The 25,129-nt window shown below is 41.5% G+C and overlaps 1 protein-coding gene across 3 annotated transcripts in view; it reads right to left on the reverse strand.

The window, feature by feature from the left end:
* Positions 1-18,478, reverse strand: part of LOC128089846 (alpha-2-macroglobulin-like) — a 37,555-nt gene extending 19,077 nt beyond the window's left edge. For 2 of the 3 annotated variants that reach the window (XM_052701648.1, XM_052701647.1), the window contains exons 1-12: positions 18,357-18,478; positions 14,230-14,413; positions 10,540-10,696; positions 9,930-9,982; positions 9,226-9,246; positions 6,044-6,212; positions 4,288-4,372; positions 3,467-3,590; positions 2,722-2,836; positions 2,476-2,585; positions 941-1,102; positions 427-654 (exon numbers count right to left, since the gene is read on the reverse strand). In XM_052701648.1, the coding sequence (XP_052557608.1) occupies positions 427-654; positions 941-1,102; positions 2,476-2,585; positions 2,722-2,836; positions 3,467-3,590; positions 4,288-4,372; positions 6,044-6,212; positions 9,226-9,246; positions 9,930-9,982; positions 10,540-10,696; positions 14,230-14,413; positions 18,357-18,445 (1,497 nt within the window). In that variant the 5' untranslated portion in view covers positions 18,446-18,478. The remainder of the gene's footprint in view (positions 1-426; positions 655-940; positions 1,103-2,475; positions 2,586-2,721; positions 2,837-3,466; positions 3,591-4,287; positions 4,373-6,043; positions 6,213-9,225; positions 9,247-9,929; positions 9,983-10,539; positions 10,697-14,229; positions 14,414-18,356) is intronic. The other variant, XM_052701649.1, reaches the window with a different exon arrangement.
* Positions 18,479-25,129: the final 6,651 nt, after the last annotated feature.

Genomic DNA, 25,129 nt, shown 5'->3' on the forward strand with positions numbered 1-25,129 from the left:
TTTTCCAATTCTGTAGCTAGAGGTCTTAATTTAGTTTCAGTGGCCAGGTATCTACCAAAAGACTGAGAAGGAAACAGGTTTCCAGATCATCTTTCATCTTCTCGTAGAATGCTAGTTTCTGAGCTGTAACCATTTAGGAACCAGAATGTGGAATGGGATAGGAGAGTATTAAGAAATGAGAGTCTTGATAATATTTTGTACATCAACATTTTGTCTCATCTGTTCTTAAGCAAACACAGGCAACCTACCCAAGTCAAAAAATGGAAGACAACATGGGAAACATTATGGAAATTTGTTTAAGTCCAACTGCTACTGGTCATACTTTCAGTTTCAAGCTCCCCCCACTGTAACTGGCTAAGAACTAATCACCTAGCAATGATATGGTCGCTATGGACATGGATCAAAGTAAGCACAAACAATTCTTACCAAATAGTAAATGATAATTTTCCCCTGCTGTTCAATAACTTCTGGTGTGAAGATATAGTGCACCTGGATCTCTGCAGAGGAGCCACAACTTAACGTCTCCAACTTGGGCTCAATTTTGAGGAAGCTCTTACTGGGGGAGTAAAACCGACTTATTCTACGCATGGCATGCTCATGTGAAGGCGTGATCCAGTCACTGACATAACAGTTCAGTTCAGGTTTATATTCAGCCTGATAAAGAAGAATAAAAAATTCACAGCTGACTAAAACCAGGTAACAAGTCACATGAATGTCCATGGGTAAACTCTGGCTACATTCTGTATCTCTCATTCTTAGATGAAGGTAAAGAAAAAGATACATAGAAGAACATACACAGGAGACAGAGAAGGGAGGTGACCTGCCAAAAAATCTTGCTTAATCTCCTTTTTGGAAGAAAGGCTGATGACTTATGTAAACATATTTCCTCTGCTGAACAAAAAAGACAGAGACAGGCCCCTGCCCTGTCTCTGTCACTCACTCGGATTTCCAGGGAGGCTTCTGTGAACGTAGTAGTATCAATGGAAAACCAGGATAGTCCCTGCTCATCTGTAGTGTAATTGCCTTTGTGTATGTCTCCATTCACAGAAATCCTGATGGTTTCATTGGCAATGGGAACATCATTACCATCTACCAGCTTCACCTAGTAAAGCAAAAGCAAACTTCAGGTTTTAAGCTAGAAACAGAAATAATTCCTAAGTTCTAAAAACCCCTCCCCCTCTTCTTCTTTGCCAGGCTAGATGTTTCTCATGGAGAAGAACAAAATAGAAGAATGTGGAAATGCGCATGGTGAGTCCTAAGTTGTTTGAGGTAGCAGATCTTCATCAGCAAACAATCTAATCATCAATCAAACAATCAATCATCCCATGGAACTCATTTATTAGCACCTTGATTTTCTTAGCCAGTTTTAATTGTTTCGTTCAGCCTCTCTGATGACATCCACCACATATCACCTGCCTCTTAGTCCAGGAATTCTGAGTTCAATTAGGCTTGTGCCTTGCCAAAGCATTAGACTAACCTGCATCATGGTTAGATCTATACTCAGCTCTTTCTCCTGCTGTTCCCAGCATGTTGATAAGACTTCCTTGTTTGAGCTCAGCTCTGACTTATTGCCTTATATTGCCTGGTGACCATTAGACCGTTGGTGGAACTTGAAACTGTTAACATCCCTGCTCTGCTTTGCTCCTGGATAACTTTTCCTTGTGGAATGGCCCATGCTTACTGCTCCCTGATGTTATCCTTGTATGACAGAACAACAGACTGTCTATTCTTTACTGTGATGACAGCTGGGAGGTTCAGGGACACGTGTTTCTTAGGTACCCTGGCAGATAATAATTTGGCTGCCTTTGTGGAGGTTATGTCATCTGCACACACTGCTATTCCAATTGATGAAATTACATACCAGTGTCATGGTTTTATGATTTTTGATTGTTTTTTTTAATGGTTTTTATGATTTTTATCAGTATTCCACGTTATAACATAATGTAGAGAACTGGGAGTTAAAGAGTCCAGTTCCATGGACTGCCAATTTTTTGAGTATCTGGTTTTCAGAAGAGAAGAACTACATACCCCAGAAGATTTTTTTGCTTCTGTTTTCTGTTCAGAGAGATAGATAAAACTGTTCACAAGACACAGGACATTACTTTTTCCCTTTCTGCTCATCTCTGCGTGTGTGCTCCCTAGCTGTCTCACCTTCAGCATTAGAATAAGACCTTTGGTTTTTGGACACTCTCTCATTTTATTTGATTTATTAGCTTCAATTCCAATTGTACTGTGTTATTGTTATCTTGAGTTCCAATATCATATTTAGTAAGTTAACTTTCCTCCTCAGATCATTGCTACTGTTTTGTTTTTAGGTCCATCTCCCTACCCTTTCCTTTTCCCCCTTCCCCAGGCAGGTCTGTGGGTCCCCCCACCCCATTAGTCACAGAACTGGGCTGAACCAGCCTGTAAACCATTGACAAACAGTGAGTTTGCTGTGATATTACACTTTCCAAGTTCTCAGAAGTTACCCACCCAGCCAAAGAGTGGGATCCCTGGTCTGTAATGAGAGTCCAACAGGTCAAAGCTGACTTTGCTCATTATGGATGTGATTTCACAGGAGCCTGTTCCAGTCACAACTATTCCTGAGAGAGAGCACAGTAAAGAGCGGTTATTAATGAACTTTAACATTTTTAGACATGCCATTCTACCTTCCTCATCTTTGCCAAGCTCACCTCTTGTAGCCTACAGTTAGTTTCCCACATACATGATGATACATACCTGTACCATCTTCTGTGATCTTGCCTTGCACCTCAATGCTCATCTTATATCCCCTGCGCCGGAGTTGAAATATCTTAGTTCTTACTACAGCAGAAACACACCCGTGAACATCTGCCTAAGTAAGGATTTGAAGAGAAAATAGAAACAACTTGGGTGCCTTGTAGAACAGAAACTCTCAATGCAACATGCTTAATTTGTGTTCACGTAACCTCAGATTTATGTTCTTAATACTTAGTTCTCCAGCCATGCAGAGCTTTCCTTATTAACTCCTTTCCTTATTAACTCCAAAACAAAACTCAGTTTTGTTTGTCTTCCTGCTTCTTTCATTGTCTTACTCTCCTCATTTTTTTACTTTTTCCCTTCTGCATTTGACCTGTATATATATTGCCTTCTTGTCTTCTCATTCTCTATGCTTTTGCTCCCTGCCAATCTTTCCCACAGTTATGACATTCTGTCAAAGGTTCTTTCCTAGTTTGGTGATAAATACCAGACACCTCACAGCTGCTAGTTAGTTACTAATTTCACTGGGGTCAGGATTTCAGCTGTGGCGTTTTCTTCATTTCTGTTTCCAGTTTAATGACTGCTCTCTGAAGAATGTCTTCCTCTGAGAACATCTGCTTTTTTCCTGAACAGTTATCACTGATGTCCTACCATTTACCAACAGTCACAGTTTTGCCCTCTTAATTTAAGCAATACTGCCCATTACTCATAAGAAGGACTCCTACATTTTAATCTTGTAGCTCACCTGCCTGGTGAATTCTTCACATACAGCTTCTCCTTCTTTTCTATAACAATGTGAAGCAGAATGGGAAAATTTCCGGCACACTTGGACACTCACCATACCAGGGACTGGTTTTCCATAGGTGTAACTATAATCACAAAGTGTTAAACAATATACTAGATGATGAGATAAGCAGTCAGAGTCACATTCAGACATACATCCTTAAGAATTGTGTATTACTTAGTAGTATTTCTTCTTAAAGCCCAATCTGATACTCTGATCATTCTAGTGATTATGTTTCCATCATTATAGTGGTGAGATTCTTACATTAGAGTCTGATCTAGGTGGGAGGTCTCCATAGCAATGCAGAAAAATATTGCATAATATGATGTCAGTTATTGCATAATATTATGTCAGTTGGGAGTATCTTTGTATCACAAAGAGTCAAGGGTTCAGGTGAACAGGGGCTCAAGCAGAACAATGTATAAGTTACTGACTACAATGCTGGTTCTAAACAACCTGCTTAAGTGATGTCAGATCTGACATCCCCAAGTACTGGAAGGTTCAGGAGTGGTAAAGATCTAACTGATGAGATGTAAAGACAGAAAGAGAAAACGTAGAATAAACGAAGAGAGAACTGCTGATTGGTTTGACATCATCCTGTAAGGAATTGTTAAGGTCAAGTAGCAGCCTCAGAACATACAGGGTGGAACAAGCCTGCCTGCATGAGATCTCTTTTAAAAGTCCTTTTTTTTAATGTGATTTTTGTTGTTGTTGTTTAGTTCATAGTGGAAAGGAGAACTGAAGGATGCTTGAGAGAGATTTACTCCAGCTCTGTGACTCACAGACCACAGACGGACACTGGAAGCTCCTTGTCCTCAATTGTGATCATCTTAGGCAGCTTCACCAGGACCTCATACTTGGGCAGCACTGGATAGGAGACAGAAAATCTAATGTGAGAAGAGTGAAAAGCTGTATACTGCACAGAAACCTAAACAGGGAGCCAGAATCAGCTCAGTATGAACCATTCATGGTCTTCAGTACCACTGCTACCCCTTTCTTATGTTTCTGTTGACTTCACCACCATTTGTTTTTAAAGGGAATTAGGAAGGGTGAGGGTTGTAGCCTCTACCTTCCCTCATTTGCAGCACATACTTGTGTGACCCTATTGACGTCAGACAGTTTTATAGATTGATCAGATATGCCTATTCAGATGGACACACTGCTATCTGCATGTTGCGTTCCATGTTTCACAACGCATAATTTTTAGTTAAGCCAAAGCAGTGCATTCACCACCTATGTGATTTACTACATCGAAACAGCTCAAATAATTGATTCTCTCTTGATGTTTCTTATTGTTCTGGAAAACCCAGCCTGCTATGAAATCTCAGTTTTTTTCGAGTGAATGAGGTGGCAATAAAATCTGATACGAAGGGTGGCAAGTAAAAAGCATGTTTTGTTTCTGACTTGTTACATCTCGCTTCCTAGACTTCATCCTGCTACTACGTCCCTCAGCTACTCAAGCCCAGGACTGTGTAATGGCCTACTTCTGGGGTTTGCACCTGAAGTTTTTTTTGTTTTTCCTGGTACAAGAAAGTAAAAGGAGTGAGATTGCACAGCTCCTCAGCTCAGTGGTTCAATACTCTTCAAAAGGCTCAGCATGAAATGTAGAAGAGTTAGCAAAGTGGGAATGAGGCTAAAGAGCAAATAAAAGGGAAAGTAGCTTACTATAAGTCTAGGAAAGGGACAAATATCTTTAGTTTGGGGAGGAGGCCTGTAACATCTTTGTGGGAGGAAGGCACAGCCCATCTGTTACAGTGACAGGGTGGAGCCTATAACCCAGTTTCTGTTTCGGACATTTTTATGACCATAATAGTCTCAGCGCCTAACTGTGACCCAGATAAGACAGATCCCAAGCACTTCAGTTACAGTCTTCTTTGGATCTGCATCCTTTGCTTTCCAGAAACTGTTCTGAACTGTTCTGAACAATGAGCTTGGTGAATCAAGTTGTTTACTGCCAGGGGAGCCCCAGGGAGAACCAGCAAGGGGTACAGGCCAAGAGGCTCCTCAGATGCACATAGGCTAGGCAGAGACACATCTACGCACAATAGAATTGGGGTTAGATTAGGTAACTCAAACAGCACATAGTTCCTTATTCAGTCTCTACTACCAGCCCACTTTCATTTTCTTATAACATTTCTCAAATGGTATTCTTTAAATTGGGGTGCAAGGGTTGTCTTCAACCAACCAGTTTCTAAACTATTCCAGAAACAAGAAGAAAAGGAAAAAGAAAGAGAAAGAGAAGCGATGAAGAGATTGTGAGTCAGGATCACCAAAATGCTGTAATTGCTTGCTTTGTATCTAGTGCTACTTTCAGCAAACTGCATGCCTAAAAATGCGAACTTGGGGTGGGATTTACAAAGAAGCCATCATTTACAAAGAAGCTACATCCTTCTGTATCAGCCGCTCTGAATTCCATTGCCTATGTATTCAGATTTCTTGTTTTCTCCAAGTCATTCCTAAAAAATCCCAAATCCCAAGGAGGCCAAAGTAAAAGGTATTTCGTCAGCCCTGCTTGCAGCCCATATCTCCTTTCCTTACCATATTCCTCTACGGAGAAGGAGTGCTCCACGTGGGCAATGAAGTTCTTTTGCACAACTATTTTGTAGGAGCCTTGGATGGGGTCAGAGGTGAGGGGGAAGGAAAGCTGTGTAAGGCCAGTCTCAAGTTCTACCCCTTGCCATTGATAAACACGGTTTTTCTGGGGATCCTGCAGATGAGAATAACTCCATGTTACAAGTAAGTTACGTACACAGTCAGGGCAGTTTGGTGAAGGCTGCTCCCAAGAACAAAGCATTGGAGTGTCCAGGAAATACACATCCAAGCTGGGAAATGCCTAACCTTAAATAATAATCTATGAAGAGCTGTGACTTCAGGATCTCTTACTTGCCAATTCTGCATAACTAGCATGCAATAAAGCACATTGTTTTTAACCACAGATGTCCTGTGCTGTCTCCTCCTCATAAACATGTGCATGCTTACAAAGGACGAGGCCAGGAAGTTGGAAAAGAAAGACTGACAAGGTAGCAAGGCATAAAGATGGACAGCAGGAATTAATTGAGCATGGAGAGAAAGAAAATTTTTGGACTGACTCCTTCACTTGCTGTACAGTCTGTAACAGGAACTTTTTTGTGCTTGGGATAGAGCATGCTTGAGAAGTAGCGCATAGTATGCTGAGGAATTAGATACATGATTTACCTGAGAAACTAAACAAGTCTACATATATAAGAGTCCAAATGTTGTCAAAGGGTGAGGATGCAGGGGAAGGAGCACAGAGTACACCAGAATACAGTAAGCACATCCAACATATGTGCATCCAGCTGAGACCTCTCCTTTTTTCTGGCTATTCCTTATGCTGGACCAGACATCACTACAGTAGTTGAGTATTGCTCACTATGTACTGACTGTCAATAAGTTGTGCTCCAAAATCATCAGGTCAGCCTCAAATTTCTCGTAGAAGTCACCAAACTAATTGCCCTTTGCAGGCACCTCAGCAGCATGGTTGTTTACAGCCTTTCATTTTCTGCTTGCTATATGTGTTGCATATTGGTTGTCACCAAAAGCCTATTTTTTAGATGTAGCTCAAGATAAATAATTTCTGATGCATACATTCACTATTCTGAGGTTATATTCCCATGCTCAGGGAAAATGTGATGTGAATGTCATCTTATCCAGAGGCCATCACTCAGAAACCAGAAGAGTTTGTCCCCATGAAGCACTCTCTGAGTTTGGGGAAGACACGGGCCATAAAGCATCCTGTGGTTCTGATGAAATCTTATCTGTCATAACTCTTAAACCATGGTGAAAATATCACCACTTGTTTTAAAGAACACCACAGGGCCTCATTAAAGGAGAAATCTAAATTTTTTTTTACAACTGGGCTTGTAATCTCATTGCCATTTCTTTGATGCTTTTATGGAGAATACATTTATGGCAGCCAGCTTGTTTCTCCTGGGAAGCTTTTTTTTTTTGTTTTTCTTTTAAATGAAGCAATGGGTCAAATTAACAGGTTAGAAATAGGTTCACACTAATACCTGCCTTTGTGGCTGACTATGATTGCTTAGCAGTGTTAAGGGTGAAAGGATGAACATTTGTTTCTTTGGCACTTAGCAGTGCTAACTTAGCACCTTAAGTTGCCACCTTCCTTCATTCCTGCCACCCTTTCCTTTGGGCCAGTCCAAATTTCATGCAAGTATGAAGTAAACTGCACTAGTGGATCTGATTTAATACATTAAAAACAAACAAAAAATAACAACAACAACAGCAACAACAACAAAAACAGCAACAAAGCAAAACAACAGCAGCAACAACAACAACAAAATCCTAGAAAAAACAAAAACAAATGGATGAATTTGCTATTAGGTGAGTTTCCTATTCTATAAGAATGCCTCATTGGAGTATGTGAAAGCCAGAGAGCAGTACTACACTGAGAAGCTGCAGCAAAAAAGGGAGAGGTGATGGTGGGAGTGGGGGATGGTGGGACTGGCCTTTGTAAACTGTTGTAAACGCCACTGACAAACACTGTGCCTCACAGACTGGAGCCTTCTTAGTATTTTCAAACTAAAGCTTTTAATGATACTGATACAAAAACGGTTACAAAATTATTGATGGCAGAGGATAGGCTTTCCTTCTTGTTCATTTTATGAAATTCCTGTAGTCAGTAAAGTGTCATCAAATTAAAAGGAAAGGGACCTGTTCTTTCGGGGCTCCAAACTCACAAGAAGGACTTAGCAGAAGGTACTTCTGAGGTATTTTCCTCTATCTGATACCCCACACCCCAATAGTCTCTTACCCTTCCTTTTCTCTTGCTATTAACATGCTGCCAGTTGCCCACCAGCTCTGTAACTCTGTTCTGGTAGTTGCTGAGGGGAAGAGGGAGTGATAGCACTCCGGCAAGAGGATAGAAAAGAGGAAAATTGTGTCCCAGCCTCTGTCTCCTCTGGTCTGGCAACACTTCCAGCTTCAGAGAGGCAGACCAGAATGAAGACATCAACCCTAAGCTGCAAGGAGTACTACTAGAACTGACTATGTAGGATCCATGATCACACAGACCAAGCTGAGATTTGTGCATACTAATTTCATCATTCTTTGTGTTGCTATCACAACTTAGGACGAATCACCAGGTCCTTCCCATCAATTTTCCATTGGATGATGTCCCACATGATAACTGCAAAGTGATTTACTCAGCTGAAATAGTGGATATAGTGAGTACTTAATCGATTCATTGTCAGAATCATCCTTCCTATTAACTTTTGCCTGTCACTGAAGTTTCACTGTTAAAACAAAAAACAAGAAAAAATAAAACAACCAAACAAAAAACAGGCTTGCTTGGGAAGACAGAGGAAAATGTTTACTCACATAATTTTATTTCTTCACTTTTATTTATTAAATGTATTTATATGGTTTTGGACATATTTTGCAAACAGATAATCCTAGATCTGCTTGTGAAGAGGAACAAGACATTCATGCGCTCTAGCCGTACTTCACAGCATGGCATGTACTCATCAAGTATTTTGGTCCAACAGCACAGAATCCTCAATCAGAGAATCAATGTCAGAACTTATTCAGATGCCATTATCAATGTTAGAACTTATTTAGATATTCAGTCTTCCTTTACACACCATCTGTTTTCACTTGCACCTCAGCATTACACCACTACTGGGTAATAATACTGAGCGTCCACATTCTGCTGTGAAATAATAATCATGCAGTTATACACTTACCTGAACATAGACGAATGGAAACTATGGGGAAGGAACAAAGGAAAATCAGAGTTAGAAAGGAGAATCACATGCGGATTAAAGCAATTTTCAGTTTTGAACTGAAAGACAGAAAACCAACATGCTGAGAAACCCTCTGAGCCATTTTCTGTATTTGCACTGCATGCTCAGATTTTTATAAATAGTACTTTAGAGCTCCATCTTGTTGTCTTACCACGGTTTGAAAACATGATGAAGAATTCTCAAATAACTTGTCTGCATGAGGTTTGATTAACAAATAAACTAAAAGGTGAACCTATAAGAGTGATCAGTTTCTTCAAACCAAATCCTTTTCATCCTTCTCTCTTGGTCTCTAAGCACGTGGTGGCACTTATTGCTGAAAGTATCTATTACTTTCAATGCAAACTTGTCTCACATTTTTTCTCTGATGAAATCTCTGTCTATGGGCTTATTCCTTTGAAAGTAGTACATTCCTTTGAAAAATCAGGTTCTAAATATCTATATCCCTTTGAAATAAAAGGAGCAGTTATTAGTGGAAACAGATGGACTGGGTCCCAGACAGAATATGCCCTATGGGATGGGTCAATGGTATTGTGAGAAAGGATCATTTGCTGTAAAGGTTCTCTTCAGTTTTTTTGGATGTGGATAATAAAGGTGTTAAATGGGAATTAAGCCTCTTGGTTAAAAACAAGGAGTTATGTGCATACCTTCTCATTCAGTGGGTGGAAGTCTTTATCCAGAGAAACAATCCGAAACAGAACTGAGAAGTGTAATGAAAAAGAAGGAAATTTTGTTGTTAAGATTTATAACAATTACCACCAAATATCAATGTTTCAATAATTTTTAACTCAGATTAATTTCACTGATCAACAGACTCCAAAATGAGATCCTTAAGTCATGGTAGTGATTTTTTTTTACACTCATTTTCTTACTGATGGTGAAAGACGAACAAATTTAGAGGGAGAATCAGATCCTGGCTGAAATGAGTTATCTGTGGGAAGTGCTTATTCTCCCCTGTTGGTTCAGATGCAGCCAAGGGAGACAACCCAGATTTGTGCTTATAATTGAGATGGAGGAATGTGAATCTGTGCCTCCATCTGGCTGAGATATTGTGCCCAGAGGGCAGAGAATACAAACAACAATGGTACCACATGCCTTAGATCTCAGCTGACAGAAGTAAGATTTTCTTTTGGCTCTAAATCCCCCCCAAAAGAGCTTTGAAAACTTCTTTAATAAAAATATTGTCTGGGGAATTAAGTCCAGAAGATTTTCTGCTTAACACAGCACCAGAGTTAACACCAACCCAATTCTCTGTACCTGTCTGTCCAGGCTTGTAGATGGGTTTGTCTGTCTGGACAAAGACCAAACTCTCAGAATTCTTGACCAGCACTGACTTGCGGCTTCTGAACTGCAGCGTCTCTCCCTTCACCGTCACAGTGAGAAGTGCCACTGATGTGCTGTTGGATTTTGAAAGCTGAGAGAAAAATGAAGATCATAACTGCTTTACTGATTCACCTCACTGCACTGAGCCTTTGCAGGACAGAGTCTCTGTAGAGACATGAAAGACACGAGGCTGGAAACAAGGGTAAAGCATGATTTTGTGATGTGAACTGGGAGGGCTCATTGCGGGAGGTGATTCACCCCTCTACTTCTTTGTAGTGAGACCCATCTGTGGTAATGATTTCAACCCTGGGGCCCTCAGCTTAAAAAACATGCCTCTATTGGAGTGATAATCAGAAGGCTGGAGATCTCTCCTATGAAGACAGGCTGAGGCAGTTGAAGTTGTTCAGTCTAAAGAACGAAATGCTCTGAGGAGACCTTACAGCAGTCTTCCAGCACCTAAAACAGGCCTACAGGAAAGCTGAGGACAGAGTCTTCATCAGGGAGTGTAGAGAAAGGGGAATGATTTTAAACGAAGAGGGTAAATTTAAATAAGATATTAAGAGCAAATTCTTCACTATAAGGGTGATGAGGCACTGGAACATATTTATCAAGGAAGCTTGGGTGGATGCCCTATCCCTGGAAATGTTCAAGACCAGGTTGTATGAAGCTTTGGGCAACCTGATCTGTTGGAAGATCATAGAATGATTCAGGTTGGAAAAGACCTTAAGGATCATCAAGTCCAACCACAACCTAACCATACTACCCTAACTCTAACAACACTCCACTAAATCATGACCCTTAGCACCACATCCAAACAGTTTTTAAACACATTCAGGGATGGTGACTCAACCACCTCCATGGGGAGCCTATTCCAGTGCTTAACAAGCCTTTCTGTAAAGAAGTGTTTCCTAATATCCAACCTAAACCTACCCTCGCACAACTTCAGGCCATTTCCCCTCGTCCTGTCACCTGTCACCAGTGAGAAGAGATCAACCCAGACTAAACAGCCCCAGTTCCTCCAGTCTCTCCTTCTAGAACATATTCTCCAAGCCTTTCGCAAGACTTGTTGCCCTTCTTTGGACCTGCTCCAGCACCTCACTGTCCTTTCTGTGCTCAAAACTGAACACAGTACTCGAGGTGAGGCCTCACCAGTGCTGAGTACATGGGCAGGATTACTTCCCTAGTCCTGCTCACCACACCATTCCTGGCATAAGCCAGGATGCCACTGGCCTTCTTGGCACAATGCTGGCTCATATTCAGCCTACTGTCCATCAGTACATCAAAGTCCCTTTGCATCAGGCAGCTTTCCAGCCACTGCCCCCCAAGCCTGTAGGGTTACCTGGGATTGTTGTGACCAAAACTCAGGAGTCAACACTTGGCCTTATTGAAACTCATACATGCGGTTTACCTTCACCCATTGATCCAGTCTGTCCAGGTCCCTCTGTAGTATCTTTTTCCCCTGTGCTGGCAGATCAACAGTCCCTCCCAGCTTGGTGTCGTCTGCAAACTTACTGAGGGTGCACTCAATCCCCTCATCAAGATCATTAATAAAGATATTAAATAGAAGTGGCCCCAGTACCAAGCCCTGGGGGACAGCACTTGTGACTGGACGCCAACTGGATTTAACTCCATTGACCACAACTTTTTGGGCACAGCCATCCAGCCAATGTTTCACCTAGTAGAGTGCATGTCCATCCAAATTGTGGGCAGCCAGTTTCTCCACAAGGATGTTGTGGAGGACAGTGTCAAAGGCCTGACTGAAGTCCGGGTAAACCACATCAACAGCCTTAATTTCATCCACTAAGCAGGTCATCCTGATGCAGAACAAAATCAGGTTTGTCAAACAGGATCTACCACTCACGAACCGATGCTGACTGGGCCTGATCTCCTGGTTGACCTTTAATTGGTCCAAGATGGCTCCCGAGATTAACCATTTCATAACCGCCCCTGGAACCAAGGTGAGACTGATAGGTCTATAGCTACCAGGATCATCTTTCCAGCCCTTTTTGAAGATGGATGTCAAGTTTGTCAGTCTCCAGTCCACCACGACATTCCATTAGCCAGGATTGTCGAAGGATGATGGAGAGTGGTTTGGCAACCACATCCGCCAATTCCCTCAGCACTCCAGGGTGCAATCTATCTGGTCCCATGGACCTGTGAACATCCAGCTTTCAGAGCAGGTCCAAAACTATTTCATTGTAGATAATGCAGGGCCAATTCTGTTCCCCATTCCTACCTGCCAGCACAAGGTGCTTTGTGCTCAGTGAGTAACAAGTCCTGCTATTAAAGACTGAGGCAAAAAAGGCATTAAGTACCTCAGCCTTGTCCTGATCCTTGGTCACTGCTTTGTGCTTGGCATCCAACAAGGGATAGAGATTCTCCCAAGACCTCCTCTTGCTGTTGATGCATTTATTAAAATATTTACTGTTGTCCTTTACCTTAGCGGCCAAGTTCAAGTTCAGTTCTAGTTGGGCTTTGGCTTTTCAAATTTTCTCCCTGCACAGCTTCACTATATACTTGTAATCATCATAAGTTGCTTGCCTACTCTTCCAAAGACTGTAAACTTTCCCTTTGTTCTTGAGTTCCAGCCGAAGGTCTCTGTTCATCCAGCCCAGCCTCACTGCCCGTTGGCTTGTCTTGATGTCAGGATGGTCAGCTCCTACACCTTTAAAATAACTTCCTCAAAGCATTCCCAGCCTTACTGGGCTCCCACGCCCTCCAAAGCTGCCTCTCCACTATGGTCCTAAAGGGGCTAAAGTCTGCCCCCTGGAAGCCCAAGGTGGCAGTTCTACTGACTCTCCTCCATGGTTCAACAAGGATCAAAAAAATCTATAATTTCTTGATCACTCTAACTCAGATAGCCTCCAACCTTTACATCCCCCACAAGACCTCTGTTAAAAAGCAACAGGTCCAGGATGTCTCTGCCCATGACAATGTGGTTGGAACTTAGATGATCTCTTGCATGGTCCCTTCCAGTACAATCCAGCACAACCCAACCTAACCCAATCCAACCCAACTCATTCTATGATTCCTTCAGAAATTAGTAAGATGACTGATATTCTCCATTTCCTTGCATTTTCTCCAAGGTTCTTCCGCTTCTCCTTCCAAAGCTGTTAGCCTCTCAATACCTTCACTTACAAACTTTCCTCTTTGAAGTACTGAAACTGATCTTGCACCATCCATCCTATGATTCATTAAAATGGAAATAATCTAAAATTCATTATTTGGGATTGGTACCACTTTCATACATTACTCACTGACTAGCCTTCTTCAAGAAACATAAATAAGCCCCAGAAAGAGATAAGATAACATCATGGACTTCAGTTTAATTTTCCACATCCCCTTCTTCTATGGTTTTCATTCCAGTTCAATTCTTTTTCCTCTGAGTTTTGAGCAGATCAAGGTGAGATGGGCTAAGTTCTACTTTAAAGTCAAAGTTTGAAGATGAAACATTGCCTAAGTCCTGCATGCACAGTCAGTTTTCTACATCAAATTCTTTTGTTGTCGTTGTTTGGCTCAGCTTAAAACCTCTGATTGCAACACCTTGTTTCTCATCTTTGTTTAGTTCCACTGCATTTTAGCAATAAACACAGAAGATACGCTCACAGAGATTAGATTACTCACAGAGTAAGGGATGCAGGTAAACAAATCTTTCTCCGACACCACATCATCAATCAAGCTCCTGTTTTCCCCTTGATACTGAATTGTAGCACGCAGTGTTACAGACTCATTCAAGTGAGTCAGCTGAACACAGACTTTTTCAGGAGAATCAGTATGTATCAGAAAGGGCAGAAGCACCATGTACTGCCTGGAAAAGGAACAAAGCAAGAATCAGAACTGTGAAACAGTATTAAGAAAACAGTGGAAGTTTTCTAAAATAAAAGGAAATTAGCAAACCAGCAAGTCTTATCCACTACTATTCCTGTGAATTCAGTGCATAAACATGAGTAATACATCTTACTTTGGGTTTATACGTGTTAAGCCACCTTACTAATTCGCCTAAAAACAGGAAAATGCTTCACAGTAGGGAACAATTTCGATGCCAATAATAGATACTCCTTTATAAAGACTGCTTTGTTCAGCTTCACAATAGAGAGTAAAGATGCCATGAAAAGTTTCAGGCTGTTACTTTTTTTATTATTTTTTTTTATTCCACAGTCCCATGAGACTCAAAAGCATTAGCTAAAAAATGTTGGAAATTCATCAGTTGTAGGGTTGAAAAAATTCCAGCGTCTGTGGCTGCTCCTTTTTTTGCCTGTCCAGCTTTCCAAATTCTCCTCATGCTGAGCAAAAATGTGAGTGCTGCAGTTCATGACTTTATTAAAATGAGCACACAGAGCATTTCAGAGGACAGTGCTTTGTCACAACAGAAGTATACTTGTATCTTCAAAGAACTTCCGGCAAAAGTTCTCAGAGAAAACATTAGTTGGCATTCAGTAAAAGGGATAATTTCACTAATTTTCATTAATAAATCCAATTATTAAATCTGATGCAGATTAATTGGTTAAAAAGTAGAACATAAAGAGTAAGAAATAATAGCCTGTTTATACAGCAGAAGGTGGTCACCAGTAAAAATCTCAAGGATCTGTGCAGAGTCCCTGTTGCTCAGTCTATTGCTGAATAATCTGTAAGGTTCTGACTAGTGTACCTTTGAAAACTTTGTATTGTGGGTTTGTGTAGAAAATAATGGCAAATGAACTATTCGTACAGGGAAAATAATGAATTAAGGAATAAAATATCACCCCCAACAGTGTACACATAGCTAAATTTGCTATTCCCACTCAGAGATTAGCACTGCCAAGAACTCTTGTAAAATCTTCAGAGATAAGTGACAAATGGATGATAAGGAACTATTCTTAACTCTCTTTTCTTAAATAAAGGAATAAAGAACAATTCAGAACACAGTTTGGCTATTGTATAACTAAAGGTACGTTGTCATATTCCCATTTAAAATAAAAAAAAAAAGGATTTAGAAAAAAATTCATTGAAAGATGTCAGATAATCTGAAATCTGGAAGATTAACATTCTTTAGCACGGAAAAAGGAATGAAATAAAGGTGACATTGTTCATCACTGAAATATCAAATTAAATCAAGGAACCTAGTGGCATCAGGTACTATAAAGCCCAAAAGATTAATTTGGTATGACTAGCTTGTGGCTCTTGAACCTTCTCTTACTCTCAAGCAATCCAAGAACAGCTAATAAATATACTCAGGCTGCATCACGTGATGAACAGCAGCTGAATATCCTTCCCTGGGTAAAGAACAAATGGAGCTAACAGGTACAACTGAGTTTGATAACTGGAGCCCTGCTTGCATGTCCAGTGAGGTGCAGCCCATTAAAAATTACCCAGGTGCTTTCTCCATCTCTTTCTTTCACAGCCTTCTCACCACAGCTTCACCCTGTGCTTCCTCTAATCTCATTTCCCCTGCTTCCTGTCAGTGGCAATCTGCATGCAGTGTCCGGTCTACTGAGGGGACAGCTTGACCTACTTCATAGGGAATTTTGGCTTCATTCCTATTCACTGTTTCATGGAAATTTTGGCTAATGTGCCGAATGATCCCCTAAACACACTGTCTTCACTGTCACTGGAGCAAGTTTATGAAATTCACTGCTTATAAACCTCCCTTCAGCTGTTTTGGACATGCTGGTGGAAATGTATGGATGAATTAAAATACTACAAAATCCTTAAATAGCTTAAGTGTCCAAGTCCGTGTGTAGATATTCCAGAACAGAATGCTTCTAGGCTACCAGCAGAGACATCATCAGCCTCAGCAGCAGAAGCAGCAGCTCAGTATTCTGAAAACAGATGCATTGACTCCATCAGAAGCAGGCAACAAGAAGGGATAGGAGACCTCAGAGTAAGGGATTGACTAAAAATGACTATCTACATAGAGCAGGCAGTATAAGTAATAAAAGCTTAAAATGCATAAACTCTCAGCTATTTCCAAGATCAGACTTTCAACAAAAGAAACAAATGAATTTAATTAGCTCTATAAGTCCCAATTCACATCTATCAATTCTAATACCATCACCAGCTAGCATTTTTTACTACATCCACTATATTATCAAGCATAAGAAGTTCATTGTAAAATAGTTTACATGCACAACCACATACTAGAATAGGCGAACAATGCCTCCACTTGAATTCTTCCAGAAGGAAGCCAGAGAAGGAAAAAAATCCCACTGTTAGTGTATAACAGCATGGTAAATTTTCTATTTGAAAAAACCTCTGGATGTCTTAAGATCAACTTCTCTCTTGGAAAATGAATGTTACATAGACCTTCACAGAAGGAGTTTCCACTGTATCTCTGGGAGAGTCATTTCAATGCTGCATTAATGTGATAAGTTTTTTTTCCAGTATCCAATCTGAAACTTATTTGCCTTTCTTTTGCAGCTGGCCGCACCTGAAGCAGAAAGAACAGCAATTGTTGCTGTGCAAAGAAGCTGTCTCCTCAGGCAAAATGTACCTTAGTTGGAAGCTTCATTTTGTTTTGACTTGGAAGACTTCACACCTCTCCTTATCCCATCTCTCTCAACCTTTCCTTCTTCTCTCCTCCCAAAATGGTGCTTAGGTAAGGGAAAAAGAGCAACATGTTGCTCATGGGAGGACTGAACAGTATGGATCCATGCCTTTTCTACCTGATCCCAGGCAGAAATAACAAGAGATTACTGTGGGGAGATCAGAGAGCTCTATATGACCCCAGAAAGACTTGGCTGGCTGATCATCTCTAGAACCAGTGAAATAGAGAAGGTGAATGAGACACTGATGGCACAGTATGAGTCAAAAGTCAAAACTAATTTTAGCCTGATACCACTTCACCTCTGAGCACACAGTAAGCAAAGCAGTAAACACTGCACATAATGCTAGATCTACTACTGCTTGTGATCATGAAATCTCTAGCAGGCATCATGAGACCAGATTCAGAACCACACCTCCCCATTCTCTTATTAAACTGGTTTATCCCCTTGCTCCTATTTCTCACAGCAGAAAACTGTGCTTTTGCAAGCACAGCAATAAGCACAATGATAGCAGCAAGGTCTGAAGAATGAGACGGCTTTGCCTGGACCTGGGACTGTGGAATAAGCCTCTCAGTAGGTGAGCTCATGATGGGCACGCTCAGGTATACCTTCTGCTTGGGGCCCTAAGCAGGGTGGACACTGCAGCCATGCTGCTTGTCTGCAGAGCACTGGGGTGGACACACCAGGGAGAGTGCCAGCGCCTGGCTCAATGGTGGTGAAAGAGAATCTAGGTCACAGATTCTCTTTGAGAACAAGCATGTCTGATGCTGCCAAGGGAAACAAACTATTTTGAAAGAAACACAAGAAAGGGAATAAATCTGTTAGAAAAAAAAAAAAAAAACAAAAAACAAACAAAAAAAACTAAACAAAAACAAAAAAACAGGAACAGGAACAGGGAACAATGACTCAGTGATCAAAACAAGGATACTACAAGAAAGGTAAGTACATGCATGTTCACAAAAGCTGAGCCACCTGAAGATTTCTAGTAATGCATTTAGGCAGAGGTGTTGTGATGATACAGTGCTGGACTAGCTGAAGGCTGTAGCAAGAAAATGGAACACTGGCAGAGTTTTTCAGGAGAGTCAGCGATGGGCTAATAATGGGAAGCAGGGCAGAAGTGGAAGAAATTGTCACAACTGTTTGAAGAATGAGAGAAAGAAAGAAAAGTGACTGCAAAAAGAAACATTGCGACCTCCCTCCCTCCCTCCTTCTTCCATGTGTGTAGCTTACGGTTCTGCAGTGTGAGAGATATTTCCAGGGAAGAGGAAGAAAAGGAGAAAGATAACAGGCTTGTTGAAGAGCCAGTCCTTCCTCATCATGCTCAGCAGGACGCAGTGACTCAAGCAAACAACCAGACTGGTCTGGCACTGTTGTTTTCCTGCACTCTGTATTTCCTCTCCACTCTCTGCTGGGTCAGCCTCTTTATAACCGTTCTCTGTAAACAGCCCATGGGCTGGAGGAGATAAGGGCTGGGGGCCAGGGCACATGCAGAAATGTGAGAGCTGCAAGGAGAAGCTGAAACAGAGGTACTGTATTTGGCTAGAGACATTCAAAGTGGGGGAATGGCATTTATTGGAGAGTATTTGAATTGGAAAATTTTGAACCACTCATATTCAGATTTCTTCAATCCATCAGGAATCCGGTCTTGGGGAAATTAACTGCATTCAATACAATGTTACTTCCTGAGGGCAGCATGCAGTTCCAGAATTCTGATGTGAGATAATGTCATATGTTGCAAAACACAGATTTATAGGTATGTTAGGAATAAAAGGAAACCCTCAGAAAAAGACAATGCATGTATTATGTTAACATTATAGTAGTAGTTTGCTGAAAAAATCACCTAACAGGACTGCTATAGATTACACAATTAACCTGTTTAATGAAATGAGAGGGTGTCTGGGTGTGGAAGTAAGTTCTTTGAACATACATAAAGATCAGTCAGTTCTACTGGGACACATCCTTGCCTCTCCATCATGGTCATCATCTTCCAGCATTCTGTGTTACCTGCTGTGGGACCGTCATTTGGTCAAGGGTGGAAACATTCCAGGTGTTCCAAGTGTTCTCCTCTTACACTTAGCCAGATTCAGAGCTGTGCTGCAGGAAGTTGCATCCATAACAAAAGTCTCCCAGAAACAGCACTGCTCCCTTAACTCACTCGTATGTAGCACTGCTCCCTTAACTCACTCGTATGTGGATCTTTGGTTGCAGCACCGTTACCATAAAATGGTCGATCAAAAACGTCTCTAAGACATAAGTTGCAGTGTTGGAAGGTAGCCATTCTTTAGTATCAGTGCTGGATGTATTTTAACCTATTTAAATACAAGGACACAGAGGTTTCCAATTACCTAAAAAACTGCAAAGTTTTCCACTAAGAAACAAGCTACAGCTTGTATCAGCAGCTTATGAAGAAGTTCTATTTAGTAAGAAAAGAGTTTGCTAAGTTCCTGCTTGCTGCTAAAATGAAATATTCAGCCCAATCTTGCCGAACTCCCTGGGTAGACTGAGTACATTGGATATTTGCAGCATTCCACAGAAGACTACAGAATTGTAGCTGTGGGGCTTCAGTTTCTCATACAGTGTCTGCGCAGTGAAAGGATTGGGTAGTGCTCTTTTTAGAGATTTATAACCCCTGAGTTTTGTTGTGTACGAGTGATCCAGGAGAGAAAATACTTTAGCACAAATCACATTGAATGTGATTACATGGAGCTACATTACTGGCAGGGGTTCTGTGATCTTTGCAGAGGGGCTTATAAGATCATAACAGCATAGGCAGCCCTTTGTAAAAGAGTGAATGTTAAGACTGAATATTAACTATGTAGTGTCTTGATTCTGATGTAGTAATCAGAAAACTACAGAGAAGAGCAGTGCAAAGGACCAGCAGAAATGTCTGAGGATGGAAGGAAGTTTGAGAATGGTGAAGCCAAGAACAATTGCAAAGTAATCTGACTCACCAGAGAGCTACATCAAGCAGGTATTCCCCTGGTATTACAGCTCTGAGTGCATGGGGAAATCACTACACTGAACATGCACACCAAAGAAATGACAACATATTTAAAAGGCATAAATATATGTATTCATTACATTTCAAGAAAACAGGCTGCGTTCTGAGAAATAATTAACGTAGTATTCCACCCTCCTGAGCATGTGCTCTAAATACATGGTGAAAGGCTGACAGCCATGGGATTGGTCAACTAGTAATCATCTTCACTGTGAATTTCCAACCTTTTAAAGGGGGGTAGCCCAAACCAGTTCCCACTGATGTTACATTGAGCTGAGGCATCTATTTTGTCATCTTATCCTCAAGAACAGAACTGATTGTATCTTGACTTCACAATTTCCACAGCCTCAGCATTTTGTTCTGGAGCTTACACTTATGCAAGCCTCCTCTCCTTCAGCTTATATCCACTCAAGTTATGTGGAAGGCTGTTCTCACAATATAGAAAAGCTGTTCTCATGATTCAGTGGTGTTAAAAAAGCAGTCAGTCTCCCTTGTTTATTCTACATTTCAACACCTCTGGTAAACCACAAAAGTTAGGAAAGCGAGCTAGAAGCAGTCAGTATTGAGTAAAAGTATTATAAAAATGTCACACAGAGAAGGGATGAACACACATACTCACAGAAACCAAAAGATCTAGCAGATTATCAGTTAAAGATGGAAATACTGATAAATTAGTTGAGTAACTGTCTTTTCCAGTAAATAACTTACGTAAAGCTGCAGTTTTCAAAGCGATTGTGTCTTGGGCATCTGTTGAAGACACAACTCACCCCAAGTTTTCTCTCTTTTCATTCAAGACATTGAAAATTGAATCAACAATGAGCAGAATGGGCACATGTAAAGTATGCTTTGAGGATGAACACATAAAACTAACATTTATCCAGAACCATCAAAAACAGGCATTCAGTAGAGGACCTGCCCACTGTGATCCTTCTTTCACTAATCTATTTACTATCCTCGTGTTATTGAAACAAAAAAAGAAAAAAAAAACAATTTCAAGAAACTGAACAGCGGAAGTTTTATTACCCTTAAGTAGGTATTCTTATTTGCAGTGCTGGAGTAGCAGCGGGAAAAATCTCCAAGGAATCTCCACCAGTTGATCATTCATGAAGAGATTATGTTTTCATATGCATTATACATTAATTACATTCCCCAAATCATCATCCTATCCACTCCCAATGATTGTCCAACAAATATAGCCTTACTTGGAAATCCTCAATGCCACTGATTGTTCCTCTAGCATTATGACAAGTCCATTGTTAGTCCTTTAGTCTTTATTTTTAACCCCCGATTCACCTTCCTCTGTTCACCTCCATTAAAGATTCCATGTGTAATGCTGTAAGGTGATGGAAAATACAGCAATGATAGCATAGTAGCAAAGTCTTAGGCTGCAGCAAGAGAAGATAAGCTCAAATGGAGGAGTTACAGACATAAACAAAGACAAAGGAAAGAAACAAACAGCTTACCCTCAGAAGGCTTCAGGTATGCAAGGATCTCCAACAAGATACCCTTGCCTCCACTGTCAACTCTCAGACAAGAGCTGGGAAGGGGTGGATCCTGGCTCCACTCCTTCATTTCTACTACACTCCACCCCTTCATGGCATGAACAAATGACTGAGCAGATTAAAGGTAAGCCCTTTCCATTACGGTGATCCAGTACACTGCAACACTTGTACAATCTGCCTGTTACGGCATAGGTTGATAAAGCATATAACAATATATGATTGGTTCATGGTTGAAATTTGTGTTCCTTTGTAGGCCAGTACTGGATAGTTCTCCTGGACACACATAGCTGCTTAGGTCAGGGAAGATTCAGTTCATGTTCCATCAATCCCATATTGTCCACCACCGGATGTCACACTGATCATACAGTGACACTGGAGCATCTTGATGCCACGCTTCTCCTCCCAGCGATCCTGAGGACTGAGAGAGTGTCATGGGGAGTGTACAGACTTTTCAGAGATAATAGGAGAGGGAGGTCCACCCTCCATGGCAAGATACAGGCCTTGTTCCTGTCCTGGGTCAACACTTCAGCTTGCACTGAGACACGTCCTGGACATCTGTACCATATCCTTTGGCCCAATATCTGATACTGCATAACTATGTCTGATATCAAAGGGGAGTCCTTATTTGCCATAGGGACATGATTAAAGTCTCCTTAGTGATGAAAACTGGAATGTTGACCACAGTGTCTGCAGACCATGTACCTATTACCAGGGGGGACTACCAAACCCCCAACCTCCAATAATCTCCAAGGTGCAAGTAGGTCACAGCACTTTGGTCCTACTTGCACCTTTGAAGGCATTCTATTTTATGGGTACCTGGTTCTAGGTTCTCAAGGGCAGGGAACAAAAGATTATTTTCATTGCCAATTTGAGGTCTTACCCAGTTATCGGTACCTGTGATTTGGATCCTAAATGGGGAGGCTCATGTTGTCTGTAGCATCTCCAAGGACATTGGGTCAGACATTTCCAGGTCTTTCATTTAGGTCCCACAGGATTTCATAGAATCTTTGTCCACCTCTTGCAGGGACTGAGAATCTGTCCTCAGGGCAGCCTTAAGAATACTGTTATGGTGTTCAGTAATGTCTGCCCCCCAGTGTTGTACAATTGCACCAGCAAAATGAGTTCCTAGGTCACTCTTGATGACTTGAGGTGACAGGTGGTGCCCTGTAGGCAGCCACCAACTTAGTGAGTGCCTTGATGGTATATGCCCGGCTTGGTCTCGGCACTGGATAGGCCTGCATTAGTCCACTTTCTGTGTCAGTGCAGGTCAGGGCATATCTCACCCTCTCAGATGGAGAGATGTGCCCTGTGTAATTGACCTGCCATTGCTGGAGAGGACCAAGTCCTCTGTCAAGATGGGCTGTTGTTTCAGGCAACGATCTTGGTCTCATCTTAGAGAAACCATCACATTCTCTGCATGCCTGGATGATATCAGACAGTTTTATGGGCAGCCCTCATGCTTTAGCAGCTGCCCACATTGTCTTTTATCTGGCATGCCACAGCTTCTGATGTAACCAGAAATAGATGATCTTGAATGGTGAATCCTCAATCCATCAGACTCAAGCCAGGGTTTTGTCTTCATCATTTCCTGGTAACTGTAAAGGTTGCTGGCCAGAAAGGTGGTAGACATGTATAGTCCCGTGTTTAACGACATTTCATGTGTCCAACCACATATCTCTGCCTGGTATTGGTCAGATATGAATACCCATTCCTGGGTGGCCCACTGTGAATAAGCCCCTGGTACACAGCCCAACTATCCATGCAGACGTTCTTGGTCATAACTATCCACACACCTCACAGAATAGCCCATTGGCTATTCTGATCATTCCCCTCTTCAAACCAGATTGTTTTAGCGGAGGAATAGTATGCCACTGCTCTCCACTTGCTTGGGTTACCCTTGCTGGACCCATCCATATACCAGGCATCTTCAGGAATGGGATATTTCCCTTCCTGAACTGGACTTCTCTCTAGTGGAGAAATTATTGTCTATTCTGGTGCATCTCTGTGATACGTCACTGAGCCTAAGATCTTCTGGCGCTTTTCTTTCTATGGTGACAAAGACAGACTATTCCTCAGGCTGAGATAGGTGACCCATCATGCCTGTCTGTGCTTGGGCCATCCCGTCTTAGGAAGGTGGGTCAGATCTTTCACCCATCCCTTAATTGGCAAGACCATCTTAACTATGACTTCAGCTGTTTGGGTTATTGGCTCTACTGCCTGTAATGCTTAGAAGGCAGCCAATAGCTGTTTTTCAATCATAGTATACCTCTTTTTTGCTCCATGCCAGACCTGAGACCAAAACGTAACTGGGGTTCAAACGGAATTTTGGCACTGTGATAGGTCCCAACCAAACTCATCCTGAGCTACATATATATCAAGTCTGGCTGGTAGGGTAGGATTGAATATACCCAGCACATGAGCTGGTTTAACAGCTAGTTTTGCTTGCTGGAAGGCCTCTTACTCCACTTTCCCTCAGTCCCATTTTTGGCCTTTCTTTGTGAGCTGGTATAAATGCCTCAGCAGCTGCACTGTGGTGTATAAAGGAACGCCAGTATCCCAATATACCTCAAATTTCTTATAGCTGCCTTGGTGCTGTAGAGACTTGGAACACCTGAACCTTATCTATTACTGCACTGGATAGTACTTTGGTCTTTCCTGTCCAATCTACATCCAGGAATTTCACCAGCGGGCTTGGTCCTTGTACCTTCTGTGGATTTATAGCCCACTCATTCTCTTGTAAACAGGTAATCAATGCCTCCAGTGAGTCAGACATCAACATGATATCATCAGTATAGTGATACTGTTTGAGGTTGTGGAGTTTATTACAATCTGCTAGTTCACACACCACTAATTTATGACAATATGTAGCTGAATGTACTTGCAGCATGACCTGAAAGCTCCACTGCCTGCCTCCCCACATAAATGCAAACTCATCTTGCGATTCTTCATGAGTGGAAATACTGAAGAACATATTTGCCAAGCCTAGGGCACAATGGTAGTTTTCTATCTCCCTACTCAATGTGCCCATCAGGGGGGCAATATTGGGTATGGCTATATGAATGGGCAATGTGACCTTATTAAATATTCTGTAATCCACTGTCATTCTCTATGTGCTGTCTGACTTTTGTGCAGGCAATGTGGAGATATTATGTGGGCTATGTGAAGGTCTTATGATTCCTACATTTTCTAGTTCCTGCACCACTCTGGAGATTTCCTCTTGCCCTCCCAGGAGTCTATACTGTTTAGTGTTAGTATTCCAGCACAGATTTGGTAGATGAATAGGCTCATGTTTCACATGGCCTCTTAATATTGTCTGCACTACCTGGATACATCTCTCTCTTAATCCAAACTCTCTCATGGTTGTCTGGAGAGTCAGACCCCATAGTATATCTGTGCCCAGTATATACTACAGAACTGGGACTACAGACATCTTATACTGGTGGATGGGAGAAGCTCAACCCCCAACTTCAACCATGCGTGTGTAACAGGGATGGTCTGTTCCC

Source organism: Tympanuchus pallidicinctus, unplaced genomic scaffold (assembly GCF_026119805.1).
Source record: "Tympanuchus pallidicinctus isolate F22 unplaced genomic scaffold, pur_lepc_1.0 scaffold40, whole genome shotgun sequence".
NCBI lineage: Eukaryota > Metazoa > Chordata > Aves > Galliformes > Phasianidae > Tympanuchus > Tympanuchus pallidicinctus.